The sequence below is a fragment of the Corvus brachyrhynchos genome, unplaced genomic scaffold (assembly GCF_000691975.1).
Source record: "Corvus brachyrhynchos isolate BGI_N302 unplaced genomic scaffold, ASM69197v1 scaffold21, whole genome shotgun sequence".
Taxonomy (NCBI): Eukaryota; Metazoa; Chordata; class Aves; order Passeriformes; family Corvidae; genus Corvus; species Corvus brachyrhynchos.
The window spans coordinates 7,595,241-7,608,088 of NW_008236924.1; the positions used below are offsets into that span (position 1 = coordinate 7,595,241).

Below are 12,848 nucleotides of genomic sequence, written 5' to 3' on the forward strand. Positions count from 1 at the left end.
AGCAGGAATAGATTTTTCTGTTGTAACTTTGGTTCCATGCCCAAGATACACTGACTTGATCAGCTGAAAGTGGTTCCTTCCCTTTCAGTTCTTCCTAGGTGATGTAGGTTGTCAGTTTATTTTTCTTCCCCTTTTGTAATTTCAACATACAGGATTTCATTAGATGCAGCATATATCATAGGTTTAGACAGGAACTGTCAGGTAACAAATTTTGAGTGATGGCTTTAAAATACAAGGTGGTTGCAGCCTTGGCTACAGGTTGTTCATTTTTATACTTTTGAAAATAGGTGTAAACAATATTCTCTTCATCGAGGGGTGGAAGCATTTGCCTTTATAAGGACTTATCTGTGTGGTCGGGCACTCTAAAAGTTAAAAAAAAAAAAAAAAAAGAACATCTGTATCAGATAAGGTGTAAGTTCCTCTACCTACCTATCCCAGCTTTGCCAAGATACAATCTATCAATCAGGAAGATGAAAAGGTCAGTTCTTAGAGCTATCAGTGTGAAACTGGTTTTGTCTGTATGAAAAACATTTGTGAAAATTCTGTGTATTTTGCTAAGTGTGTCCATTTAAACCCCACAAAGTGCAACCCTGTGGTGCATAAAAGTCCCCATGGGCATCTTCACATGAGTAGTATGCATAAGTTTCAATGACTCTTGAACCAAAGCTGCCTGAAATTCATCCGTTAGAAGAGCCATGGCAGCAGACAATATCCTTGGGGTGTCAGAGCAAGCCTAGAATTTTGGCTAATGCAGCACTGAGGCAAACACAAACTGCTGCTGTTCTGAGAAAGCCTACCCTACCTATGGAAAAGAACTTTGGTTCTCAGGTTTGAGACCAGGGAAAAAAGGGCATATTTTGTCTTTGTTATCTCAGTATTCAAGCCTACATAGTAAAATTCATTGGGTGCAAAATCCACACAGACCACACTTCTTTATGTGATCACAAATAAGTGAATATGTATGTTCACAAGCACAGAGAAAATGCAGGTAGGAAAATCCCACATAAACAGAAATTAGAGAGCTTCTGGTCTGGATACTGTATACTGCTGCACATGGTTTCCTTTATTTGCACATTCTTGTCCTTTGTTATTGCAGTACAGCAGTGAGTCCTGTGTTCACTCTAGGTGAGAAAGAAACCAGAAAGTATCATCTGTGACCACACTGTGAATTTCTCTCTGCTGGTTAAAAGGTCAGTAAAGGATAAACAGCACCAAGGCATTAACAAAACCAAGGACTTCTCACCATCAAGTGACTCCCTAGGATGAGTTGGGCTTTTTGTTTGTTTTGTCAAGGATCTGTTTGAAGTCCCTTATGATAAGGTTAAGACAGTTCATTTGCATTCACTGGAAGTAAAGCAATTTTACAAAGATTCCCCTGACAATATATAGCTCAATAGTTGTAAGAAGAAGAAATGCTGAAGGCACACTCTCCATGCTGTGCTCACCTTTGCTGGGTAGGCAGGTGGTTTTTAATACAAATGGGTAACACAAATCAATGTTAGTTATTCACTCCAATTCCACGTATTTCAGCCTCGCAAAATACGACTGCGCTAAAATCCCTCTCCATCTTGCCAAGACCATTCCCAAATTGCTTCTGTCTGGAGATTTCCCCTCAGGTACTGAGGGGAGAGTATCCCATAGAGGAAAATGCAGGGGTGAAGGCAGGGGATGAGGAGCTTACCATTACCTTGTTTTTGAGGAACTGCTACAAGACTTGATGCTTTGCACCTGTGGAGTGACTGGCCTTGGTAAAACACTCTACAGGTGTCATGCGTGCTGTGATGCTGGGCCTGCTGCAGCTGTCTTTACAGTTCAAGGGAGTTCACAGCAGTGCAGATCCTCTGGAAAAGCATTGAGTTTATATATCCCCCACACACACCTCACCCGTAAGATTTTTCCACTTTCATAGTCAATGTCCCAATCTCTAAATCACTGTATCTCCACCACTGTCATGGCTCCTTCCTCTGTCATAATCGGTCTTGTTGATCCCTACCTGATGTTCATAAAGCCAAATATGCAAAAGCAGGATGGGAAAGGCAAAAGAATCTTTCATCTCCTGGGTGGTCCTAGGAGTGCCACAACCCTCTAGCAGGCTTTCTGGGACTGTAAACCACATTTCAGCTCCTGCTAATGCTTCTCATCCTCTCTATGGGGAACTGGACCCCTGTGTGCTCTGGGGACAAGCCATTATGAAGCAACAGTGAATTCACTGAGTGAAACTCATCTTGGCATTGTAGTTAGAACAGCCTTCCTGGGCTCAACAAAGTGACACCAAAGGGATTTACACCTGCTAAACCTTAGATGTTATGTAAAACAAGAGGAAAACCCATTGAAGGAGATTGGGCCAGAATGGGGGGGTGGAGGGTGGGGGAAGAAAGGGCGTGGGGAGGGAAGTGAAGTCTTGACACAGTCCCTAAGGGATCCATGTAACTTCCCCTGCAATGACATCAGTCAATTGTGCAGCTGGGACAGTCGTGTCAGCCCTAAAGACAGCACACAAATGTTTATGTTGTTTTGACTATTAGTCCTGTTCAAGGAACACAACAGCGAGGTGTGCATCAGCTCAGTGGAGAGCGAGAGCTGAATGGAACCCAGCAGCCCACGGAGACAAGATGACTGCAAGTGAAAAATAGCAAATCTGCTAGAATTTTAGGAAAAATATGGAGTTTTGACCTTAAGCATCTCACTAGTTTTTCTAACCAGCCAATACCTGCCCTCAAATTAGGCCAAAAGGACATAAGTGTTATCAGCAAATGTTCCTGTTTTATTTTAGATAGTCATGACTCTTCTTCTTTTCTGTGTGTAGTTCTCCCTTTTCTACTTTGAGAAGAGGGAAGGAATGGCTGCTCTGCAACAAAGAATGCAGTCCACCTTTGAATACATTGCAGACCTCACTGTGAGGCTACTCAAATACATTTTTCCTTTGCATGCAGGCAATGAAATGTTACAAGGCACTGGAGATACTTTCATAGGCTCCGAGACAAAGGGTTCATGAACATTACTGGAATTCCGATGTCAGAATAATAGGGGATTTTTTTTTTTCTGTTTTGGGAGATGCTTATTTCAAAAGATACTGCTACATATTTGCAATCCCTGCAAAGCCATTTCTTGTCTGTAAGGTCTGTAAGTCTATGTTTGCCTTCCTCTCTCTTCTGTGCTGGCATATCAAACCATGCGGACAGTCTCAGGAAGCACACACTGGCATTTTTTCCCAGGACTAGGGATTTCCTGTTCTAAGTTCAATTACAGTGCAATTAAAATTTTTCATAGGAATCATCCTTTTATTTTCTAATGCAAAATATGTCCCAACCATAAACAGAAATTCTTTTTTTAGCATTTTTGTGAATATTTTCATCATTTGCATCTACTGCTGAGAGCTTTTTTAAACTTCAGGGAAAAACTATTTTCAAAATGCAAGACCATTTAAAAATCAGGAAGACAACATTTCCTTATGAGTTCTAATATTAATGAAAATTTTAATTTGTACTTCTTGGGACGCATGCTCTACTGCTAAGACTTTACTGCATGCTTCATCTTAGAAGAGACAGGATTAGGAAAAACTGTTCAGTAGCTGAATGTCATGAACACATTTTTTTATAAAAGTGAAGTAAACTGAGCAAGGGATGTCTTTTGAGGCACCCTCTGGTTTCTTGTTTTTCTTCTACCACAGCCAGTACCACTATTGGTAAAACTAGGACATATAAGCTTCTTACCAATTCTGTAGCTGTACTAGAAGAGGCAAATACTCACTAGAGAACCAACTCCATACCCACACTGGTGGAAAATGTGGGTGCAAACTGTATATACAGAAAACTCTGAACCTCTTATTGCCCAAGTTTTTCTCATATGCTGCACAAGGACATTATTTCAGTTGGGATAGGAACTGAAAAAGGACCACAGTACAGGCAAATGGAAAAAATTCATACAGACAGGTTCTTGCAAATGTCACTATCAGTTCCTGTGATTTTTCAAGCTGCACCTTAAAACCAAGAATTTTTTTTATTTGGAATCTCCCTCTAGATTGACTGCTTGTTCTGGACTCATGATTCTGTGGTACAGCAAAAGACACAGTCATATAAAGTTATTTGCTATACTGTGTACTGTGAAAATACTGGCTTCTTAAAATTATTCTGTCCATAATTCGGTTGTCTGAGAATAATTTCTGATTTTTTTTCTCCATTATGAATAAGCAAGAAACTGTAAAGTTAAACTTTCACCAGTCACAGCCACTTAAAACATCTCGCAGCCATACCATGCTGTACCATGGTTCTCAGAAATCCTGCAGTAGGAACACAATTAACTATGCAGTTGTAACTTAAGGTGTTTAATGATCACTGGATCAAGGCAGTATGTTTTAAATAGCAGCAACTTGATAATGATATTGACTGTTGTCAAGAGCTGTCATCACTGATCTGTCCACATTTCTCTTAATTCTTTTCTATGAGTTGTTCCCCATTCAAGCCAATCTCCATGTATATTGCTAGCCCATGGAAACATTCATTTTAAGGTCTGGCCGAACAAGGACACAGTAGATTCCAGTTGATGTGGATAATTCTGAGAGTTGTCTCTGCATCAGCACAAAACTGCAAATGAAGGCTTTGATCTAGCTGAAATGAAACGCAAAGTAGGGGCTTCTCCTTAAAGGGAAAAGAAAAACCTACCAAACTGCACCCATGCCACTTAATTGTAATCAATACCTTGAATTGTACCTGGAAACATTTGTAACAACTGAGCTGGTACAAATGGTGGAAGGGCATTGTGGATACAAATATTGCTGCTAGCAAGAATTTTTCTTGCTTCTTTCCAGTCCCGTGAGATACTTTTCTCTCTCACGGAAGATATTTGTAAGAGTTCTATAAACTATGAACACCTGCGACTTTGCAAAGCCTTGTTTATAGTACAGTAGAAAAATATTTTGACAATGGATGTTCTAGGATTTTGGCCAATCACCCGCAAGGGGTGGCTGATCCTTTGACCAATTAGACTACGAAGAAAAAAGTCTATAAAAGAGTTGTAAAACAATTAAATAAAGGAATCTTGCTGCACAATTCCTGCCTGCTGGATCTCTCTTCTCCTCCCTACCACTGCGGGACACCGTGATAGGGCATGGCAGAACACCTTTCGCACAACTGTATCTCAGCTTGTCTCAAGTGCAGAGCAGAGGAATTATTCATTGACACAGCTGAAGCCAGAGCCAAGAGAGACAGTGAGAAATTTAATGGTATGGGTCTGTCCCCAAATCAGAAAATTCTGCTCTGTCATTACATGTTCTTGAGACTTTAACATTATGTTTTCTAGGCTATGTTCTACTTCTGTTATCCTGGATGAAAAGAAAAATTGTCCTAGCCCAGTATCCTTATTCTGGAAGTGGCTAGCCACAGAGGGAAAAATGGGACCATTATAGTTCTCTGATTTATTTCCTCATCTTCATATTACTTTTTGAACTCTGAACTTTCAGCTGCCAAGCATACTGTGACAGACTTCTTTACAACCTGTATCCTGAACTATCAATTTTTGTTTACTTAAAGCTTATCACATGATAATTGTTTATATTAGACAGTGAACTAATATAGACAGCAAGCTGTCTGTCCATCCATCCATTCTATGACAAATTTTTTAGACCTCTCCAATACCTCCTTTTAGCAGTGTCACTTCCTGAACCAGAAAAATCCTTCCATCTCTCTGTCTCTCCCTTCCTGTCTCTCAGCAGCTGATCATTCTTCCTTGCCCTTCTTTGTATTTTTCCTGCTGCTGGACACAGAGCTCTACCTCTTTTAACATCCTGATCTATTTCCTGAGTGTTAGTTCAGAGCCCATCATAGTGTGTTTACATTTGAGGTTATTTTAACGGTTTTCCATCTGCATCCTTTTGCAAACATCAACATTGAATTTCCCCTGCAATTCTCTTGGGTATTTGATACTGTGAAATTCCTTGTTAGCTTTTATTTTTACAATTATGAATAACACAGTATCACCAGCAACTCAGTAGTATGACAACCCCCTACTGTGAACTATTACAAATTGACAACAACCTGCTGAATTCGCTGACTCCAAACATCCACAAGAACACACAAGGATGTGATCCTCCGCTCTGTGCAAGAAGTGCTAGCTTTGAGGAAATAAATAAAACAGTCTTACCTTTCCAAGAGGCACATTGACATCAAGGCCAAAGAATAAAGGCAAGAGAGAAGAACAAGAATAGAAATAGAAACTGCAGAAGAAAAATAAGATTGTGTAAAAATTAAAGGTAACGGCATTGTAAGCATCAGAATTATTTTTGCACTCTGTAGAACAGTTAGAATAATTATTCATGCAGAAAACACTGTTATTTCCCTAGTTACTTCTGTAAGTACCACACCACCTCCCAGGCTTAGAAAACAGATCCCAATAATTTTGTTGATGGATTACAATTGGCACCATATTGAAAGCCTGAGGTGTAACTGTCACATCGTGATACCCCCATGGGTTGACAAGTCATAAAGCCGGATATCAAAAATAGCATGTGTAGTATTTTTAAGTGTGTTAAAAAACAGTATCCGCAACCCATGCTAGAAATAGCCTGGATATATTAAAAAAAAAAAAAAATATATATATATATATACAAACATATATGCGCATATATGTTTATAGGTATGCACACACACACACATACCAAGCACTCACCATTACATGTTTGACAGTGTAATGTAGTATTTTAAGATTAAAGTCTGTATGCACTGACACAAACTGAAAAGAAAGGACAGTGGACCAGCACCAACAGGTGCAGCTGACTGAGCGGAATAGAAAGGTCATCTAGTTCAAGAGAACTGGAGCACTCCTTTCAAAACAAAGTTCATCAGTGTGCTTCAGAAACATAACAGAACCAACCTTTTCCTCCAGATCCTTAATTTGTCTCTTTTGGATGTCAGTTTTATCTTCTAAATCTCGGATCCTCTGGAAATCAGAAAAGAAACATCTACACTAAATTCTCAGTAAATCTGTTCCACTGAACAAGTAACTTAATGTTCCAAGTGCCAAAAGCCTAGAAATAAACAAATACATTTCTGTGGTAGGGATAATCTTGTGTCATACTGTGACTCCATCCACTCATCCTGCCACATCACAGCTTTAGCACATGTGCAACTGCTCAAAATATGATCCTGCATATATGGATATATATGCATATATGCAAAACTGGATCCTTAAATGCTGGAAATTAGTATCAATGATTGATCTGTTTCACATTATCTATTTATTAATCCTGTTGATCTATTTATTAATAGATGAAAAGTGTAAGATCATGGTTATAATCTTTAGAATTCTATCATGATTCATTAAGAATTCTCACAGTTTGATGTGTTGAAAGAAGATTAAAGTGTTATCATTAGATCCAAAATTATAAATGTATACAATACTATGAATGTATTGATTCTGTGGTGAGTGAAATATATGTAACTTATAGACAAGGTGTGTATTTTTAGCAGAGCTAGGTACTTTGAGAAAAACTATGTAGCATGACTTAAACTTTTGCCTGCATGGGAGGAGAGATCCCCCAGAACAGAACTCCTAAGTACAAATAACGAGGCCTTGAATCTCAGTACGTTTTTTTAATTAAGTCAGGTCATAAGAGAGCTGTCCAGCAAATAGCAGAAATCCAAAGAGGCAAACCAGGAGACACCTGAAGGCCCCAGCACCTGGAGAATAGATGGCACCTGTGACTGTCTTCCTCCCTGTCTGGGGATGAGATGACTAGCTTATGGCAGCTTTCAAATTCTATGGAACCACAAAATCACAGAATGAGTCAGGTTGGAAGGGACCACAGCAGTTCACCTGGTCCCACCTCCCTGCTCAAGCAGTGTCATCCTAGAGCATGTGGCACAGGATTGCATCCAGATGGGCTTGGAATATCTCCAGTGAGGGAGACTCCACATCCTCTCTGGGTAATCTGTTCAGTGCTTGGTCACTTGCACAATGAAGAAATTCTTTCTCATGTTCAGGTGGAACCTCCGTACAACAGTTTCTGCCCACAGCCTCCTGTCCTACTGCTTGGCTACCTCCTCTTTCCTTTGCCTTTCAGCCACTTCCAACCCTGCCTGCAACTGAGGCTGGCTCAGAACTGTTCTGAGAAGCCAGAACTGCTGTGGCAGTGTCCCTCAGGGCAGTGTCCCTCAGGGCAGTTGTCATGTCTAAAATCATGAAGCTTTTTCTGTGGCAAAGGCTTGGCAAGAAAAAAATAAGGGTGGACCCAGTCTCAAGTGCCCAACTTAGGATCAGGAAAGACTGTGAGAACTGAGCCTTCCTGTGAACCAAAACCCCCTAAGCGCTGGGGATGTGCTCCTTCTCTTACTCCCATAAACATCCAAGTCAGATCTGTTTCATGGTGCAGCTCTCACATTATTCAACGTGCTGTGACAGTTTGCCTTTTGCTCTGGGACCTCACAGCTTGCAGAGCAGCAAACATCGGTCTTTCAAGGTGAAATGCAGTACCCTATCTCAGCAGTGAAAAGTACAAATGCCCAGTTGGGAGGGACAAGTAGTATCTGGAAAAACAGACAGCTTTCCTGTGCCATATGAGCCAGCAGCCCATTTCTCTTGTGCCCAGTCCAGTAACTAGGGATGACCATTTTTATTAAAAAGCTAGATCCATGCAGACATCATTCTGGATGAAAACATTAGGCTAGAATTTTAAAACTCAAAATATGCCAAATCAATCTTGCACGAGTTAATATCACGTGTGCTTGCATGCACAGAAAAGACACAAAGTATGAGACAATTCAAAAAGCTGGATGCCAGGCTCCCTCATGGCCTGGAGCTTGCCTAAATTTGACCTCAGACTGTGTTCTTACACAGAAAGGCTGAGTAGATACCACATGTCTGCGATTCCTTCTTCTTACCTGATGAGCCTGCTGGAGCAGCTCCATCCTCTCCTGAAGAATCTGGCAATCATATTCTCTGCTTTTCCTCAGCATCTGACGTCTCAGCTTTTCTACTGCTGTCCTCAGCTCTTCCTGCTGTTTTTCAGTCAGTAGTTCCCCAAACTTTATCACTGTTTCTTGCTGCAAAGCATTGTACAAGGTGGCTTCAAGCTCCTGGATCCTCTGGTTGATGCAATACCAAAAGTCAATTAGAGATGAAACATGGTTTAAACCACATTGGGAACTGGGGGGTTGGTGGCAGATTCAGGCCCCTGCATGAGAGGCAGTCCCTGTGCTCAAGTGTGCAAAAATGTGAAAAACTGAACTCAGAAAATGGTTCCATGTTCTGAAAAGAAGATACGAACTTTTATTTTTTAAAATATTTTAATATTAATTTTCACTGAAATCCTTCACTTTTACTCTTTTTTATGGAGTTAGTTTATAGAGATAGAGTTGGATAGAATTTTCATATCTGAAGTGTAAATTATTTCACCAATTTTAAAATTTCAACCTATTGCACTAAAAAACTCCAGTTGGACAAGCTGCCATTAATGAGCAATATCTGCCTTAAACTGACAAGAGTTTTCAGACTTCAGGGGACGTGCCTTTTTATGACATGAAAAGTCAAGGTATTGTGTTGAAGCGGTGCAGATTGCATGCTAGTACATCAGAAGAATAAGGAAAAAACAAATTTTAAAAACCCCAGTATTAATAAAAAAGCAAAAATCTCTCTTCCTGGTTCAACAAGAGTCTGTGTGCTATTGCAGAGTTGGCCAGTATGTGCTGCAGAATTTCCTTTGTACATACCATGTATGCTTGGTCAAGAGCTTGCTTCCTGTAGTCTAATTCTTCCTCCAAATAACCTTTTATTTTGCAAAATTGCTCCTACAATGAAGGACCATTTAGACAGAAAAACAAATTATTTACTCCAAATACTTTAGGAAGTTTTATCAAATCATTTACAGATATCTAATTCAGTAGGACAAGGACACTGGTTTTTGACTGGTGCTTGGCAGAAATATCTCACTCAGCTAGAAAAGAAGGAAGGGCAAATAGCTGTAGATTGCTCTTGTATGTGAATACATTTGATCTACATGAAACTAAATCCATCCTGTCTGTTGGCTTCAGTGGTATCGCTTGGCATTTCAGTAGTGAAATTTAGGGTGTTCTGTGTTATTTTTCTAAAGATACCTCCTCTGGCATCAGGAATTACTCTTTTTGTGCTTTCTCTTATTTTGGAAGAGGTGTAAAAGTGCACTAAACTAAACAGGAACTAACCAGACATTCACATTCACATTACAGGGGGGCAGCTGCTGTGCTTTAACTTATCAGTCCACCTTAAGCTGAATAGACTTAAGTACAGACATACCACAGGAACAGAACAAAAGCCACTACAGCTGTCTAATTCTTGTAGTTACGCTTGTTCATCTTGTAGGCTACTGCCATTAACTAGAGTAAGAACAGGGTAAGGTACTAACTTTACTTAGTATGTAATGAAAGCCAACAGTGTTATAATTGAGTAATTTTTCACATGCTGGTCCTGAATAAAATGCAATACAACAGCTAATGTTTAGACTGTGAATCTGATGAGGTAAATAATGTGTGCATCTTTGAAAATTATTGAGAAACATTTGAACCCTCTGTACTTATTAATAAACAGTCATCCTCATAGAAAGAGAGAAGAAGTTTTTAAACTTTTACTACTTCTGTTATTCTGCTGTTGCATGTGAACTGGACCAGGAACAATTTTATGGATTCACCAATAATCAGAGAAAGGCTGCATAGTTCATTTGCCAATAGATTCCTAGCTATTTTTTGGCACATCAGGTAAATGTGACACAACCAGCATTCCTAAGATGTGTAATAAGGAAAGTTTTCTTACCATATCACTTTCCAGTTCCATCATCTTCTGATGCAGAGCAGCTTCAGCTCCCTCAATCTGCTGGATCCACTGGAGAGAAGACAATGAGAGCTGTAACCTGCTGTGTTTTCTAGCACACAAGCAGTGGCAAGTGGGATATCTACAGCATCTTGTTAGTCTGTTTATAGCAGCCTGCTGCTACTGCTGGGTTCATCTTGAGACTGTTTGTGACAGAGGCAGCCATGATGTCTGCAGGTAGTACTTGGCAGGGAAGCAGCAAGAGGATTGCCACTGCTGGGTCACCAGAAGACGGAGAAGCACATGCCCTGGGATGGACAAGGAACCCATTTCCCATGGATAAAGGCCTACAATGGGACTATAGCACCTCAAAAATAGCCTAGCTGACTTTATGGCAGTTCTGTTGGCAGAGGAGGAATTGTTGAGCAGAGTCCTTGGAAGTTGTCATGTTGAAAAAACTGTGTGCTGCATTTGAGCCTTAGAGAGCAATTTTAACCAACCCCCACTTTTTTCCTAATATTTGAAACAAGGAACATAGACATATACTTTCAGTGAAATTTTGGCATGCAGATCCCTTTGGAAGCTTTAGAAATCTCAAGACTGTGAATTCCAAACTTTATCTAATCATGGCTTAAATTTCTGATGGTTTCCCATTCAGTTTTCAATTGCAAGTTTTGTTTCATATTATTTTTGTATTTGTAGTTTTTTCTACTGCACAGCTTGGGCTAGCTCAGTTTGATATTTTTGCTGCTTTAGCAAGGTGTTTGGGACTGTGCTGGCACAGTTTATTTTATTTGGGGAATCACTTCCAACACTAGGAAATTTAACAATATTGATGACAACAACAGGGAAGAAAATGTGTAGATGAGGCTTTAGGTAACACGTGAGAAAAGCAAGCACACAATTTACCTTTTCTGCCAAGGACAATACCGTGGAAGCCTGAATTATGGCCACTTGTTCTTCATTCCTTAAATTCTGTGAAGAGAAAGAGAGGAAAGAGAAAAATTGGCAGCAGTTTCCTGCATGAATAAAGACAATCCATCCTACAGACCAGGTCCACAGTTTTCAGAGGATCCCTGTAGTACTGAGTATTCGGTTTCCATTGAAACATTCAGAGTCTGTTAACACATTAAGAAGACCACTGCTTTTGCCTTTCTACATTATATGGATTAACTGTATCATTCGTTCCATTACATCTTAAGACAAATGTAAACTAAAATTAGACCCATTTGTTTGTCTTCATGCTAGTTCTACAAAGCTGAATTTCCATCAAAGTTTTTGTAAAAATAGGGCTGATTTACATCAGCACATGAATAGACAATTATGATCCTTGGTTTTTATTTCTTATAAACTTTTTAAAGACATATCTAATGTTGGCCAGAGATACAGGATCTCTTCTACGTGGGCAGCTATGCCCTCTTAGAAAGCCACAGGGAATTTGATAATTCTTGCCTATTTATGAAACTGTTTGAAGGAATCCTAGTCCTGATGAAGAATGGTTTACTCAGACTGCCAAACTCATTCATGTGTTTTCCTGAGTGAATGGGGTGCAGTTGGGCCCAGTTCCAAATATCAGTGGTCTTTGGACGTTCTTTCCAGTCTGCTAAACCATACGTAAAAGATGCATAATTTAACAAGTATCTTAGAAAATAGTCATAATTCTACATATCACTTACTGCACTGTACAAAATGCAGCTTGTAAAGAGAAAATATCTCCCCTTTCAACTTACCCCATTATCACCTAGGATGTCTAACTGCTTTATGAGGTCTGGGATGCTGACATCCTGCAAAGAGAGAATAAGGTAAAGACATGGCGTGCACCTTTTATCATGGCTGCAATATCCATCTAGTCTATGAACCACAGGGATGTCAGCCATTTTGTTTTATCCTATGGAAATGCACCATACATTGATTTCAGTTGCCTTTGAACCAGATTTTATCATTATGGTAAGAATTTTGAGTTTAATTGAACTGTGTCTGTCACCACACTCTTACATTAGACTGAGTTGAAATGCCTAAAGTTTAGTGGAGTTATTAGTAATGGGTTATATGGGCAGTACCCACCACTCCTGTAG

General features: G+C 39.7%; 1 protein-coding gene across 3 annotated transcripts in view; it reads right to left on the reverse strand.

The window, feature by feature from the left end:
• Positions 1–88: 88 nt before the first annotated feature.
• Positions 89–12,848, reverse strand: part of JAKMIP2 (janus kinase and microtubule interacting protein 2) — a 27,056-nt gene continuing 14,296 nt past the window's right edge. Inside the window, exons 14-21 of one of the 3 annotated variants that reach the window (XM_017728261.1) lie at positions 12,504–12,557; positions 11,683–11,748; positions 10,777–10,845; positions 9,702–9,779; positions 8,874–9,077; positions 6,868–6,933; positions 6,139–6,211; positions 89–362 (exon numbers count right to left, since the gene is read on the reverse strand). In XM_017728261.1, coding sequence (XP_017583750.1) covers positions 6,161–6,211; positions 6,868–6,933; positions 8,874–9,077; positions 9,702–9,779; positions 10,777–10,845; positions 11,683–11,748; positions 12,504–12,557 — 588 coding nt within the window. In that variant the 3' untranslated portion in view covers positions 89–362; positions 6,139–6,160. Of the gene's footprint in view, positions 1,842–6,138; positions 6,212–6,867; positions 6,956–8,873; positions 9,078–9,701; positions 9,780–10,776; positions 10,846–11,682; positions 11,749–12,503; positions 12,558–12,848 lie in introns of those variants that run through there. The other 2 variants (XM_008629039.2, XM_017728263.1) reach the window with 2 other exon arrangements.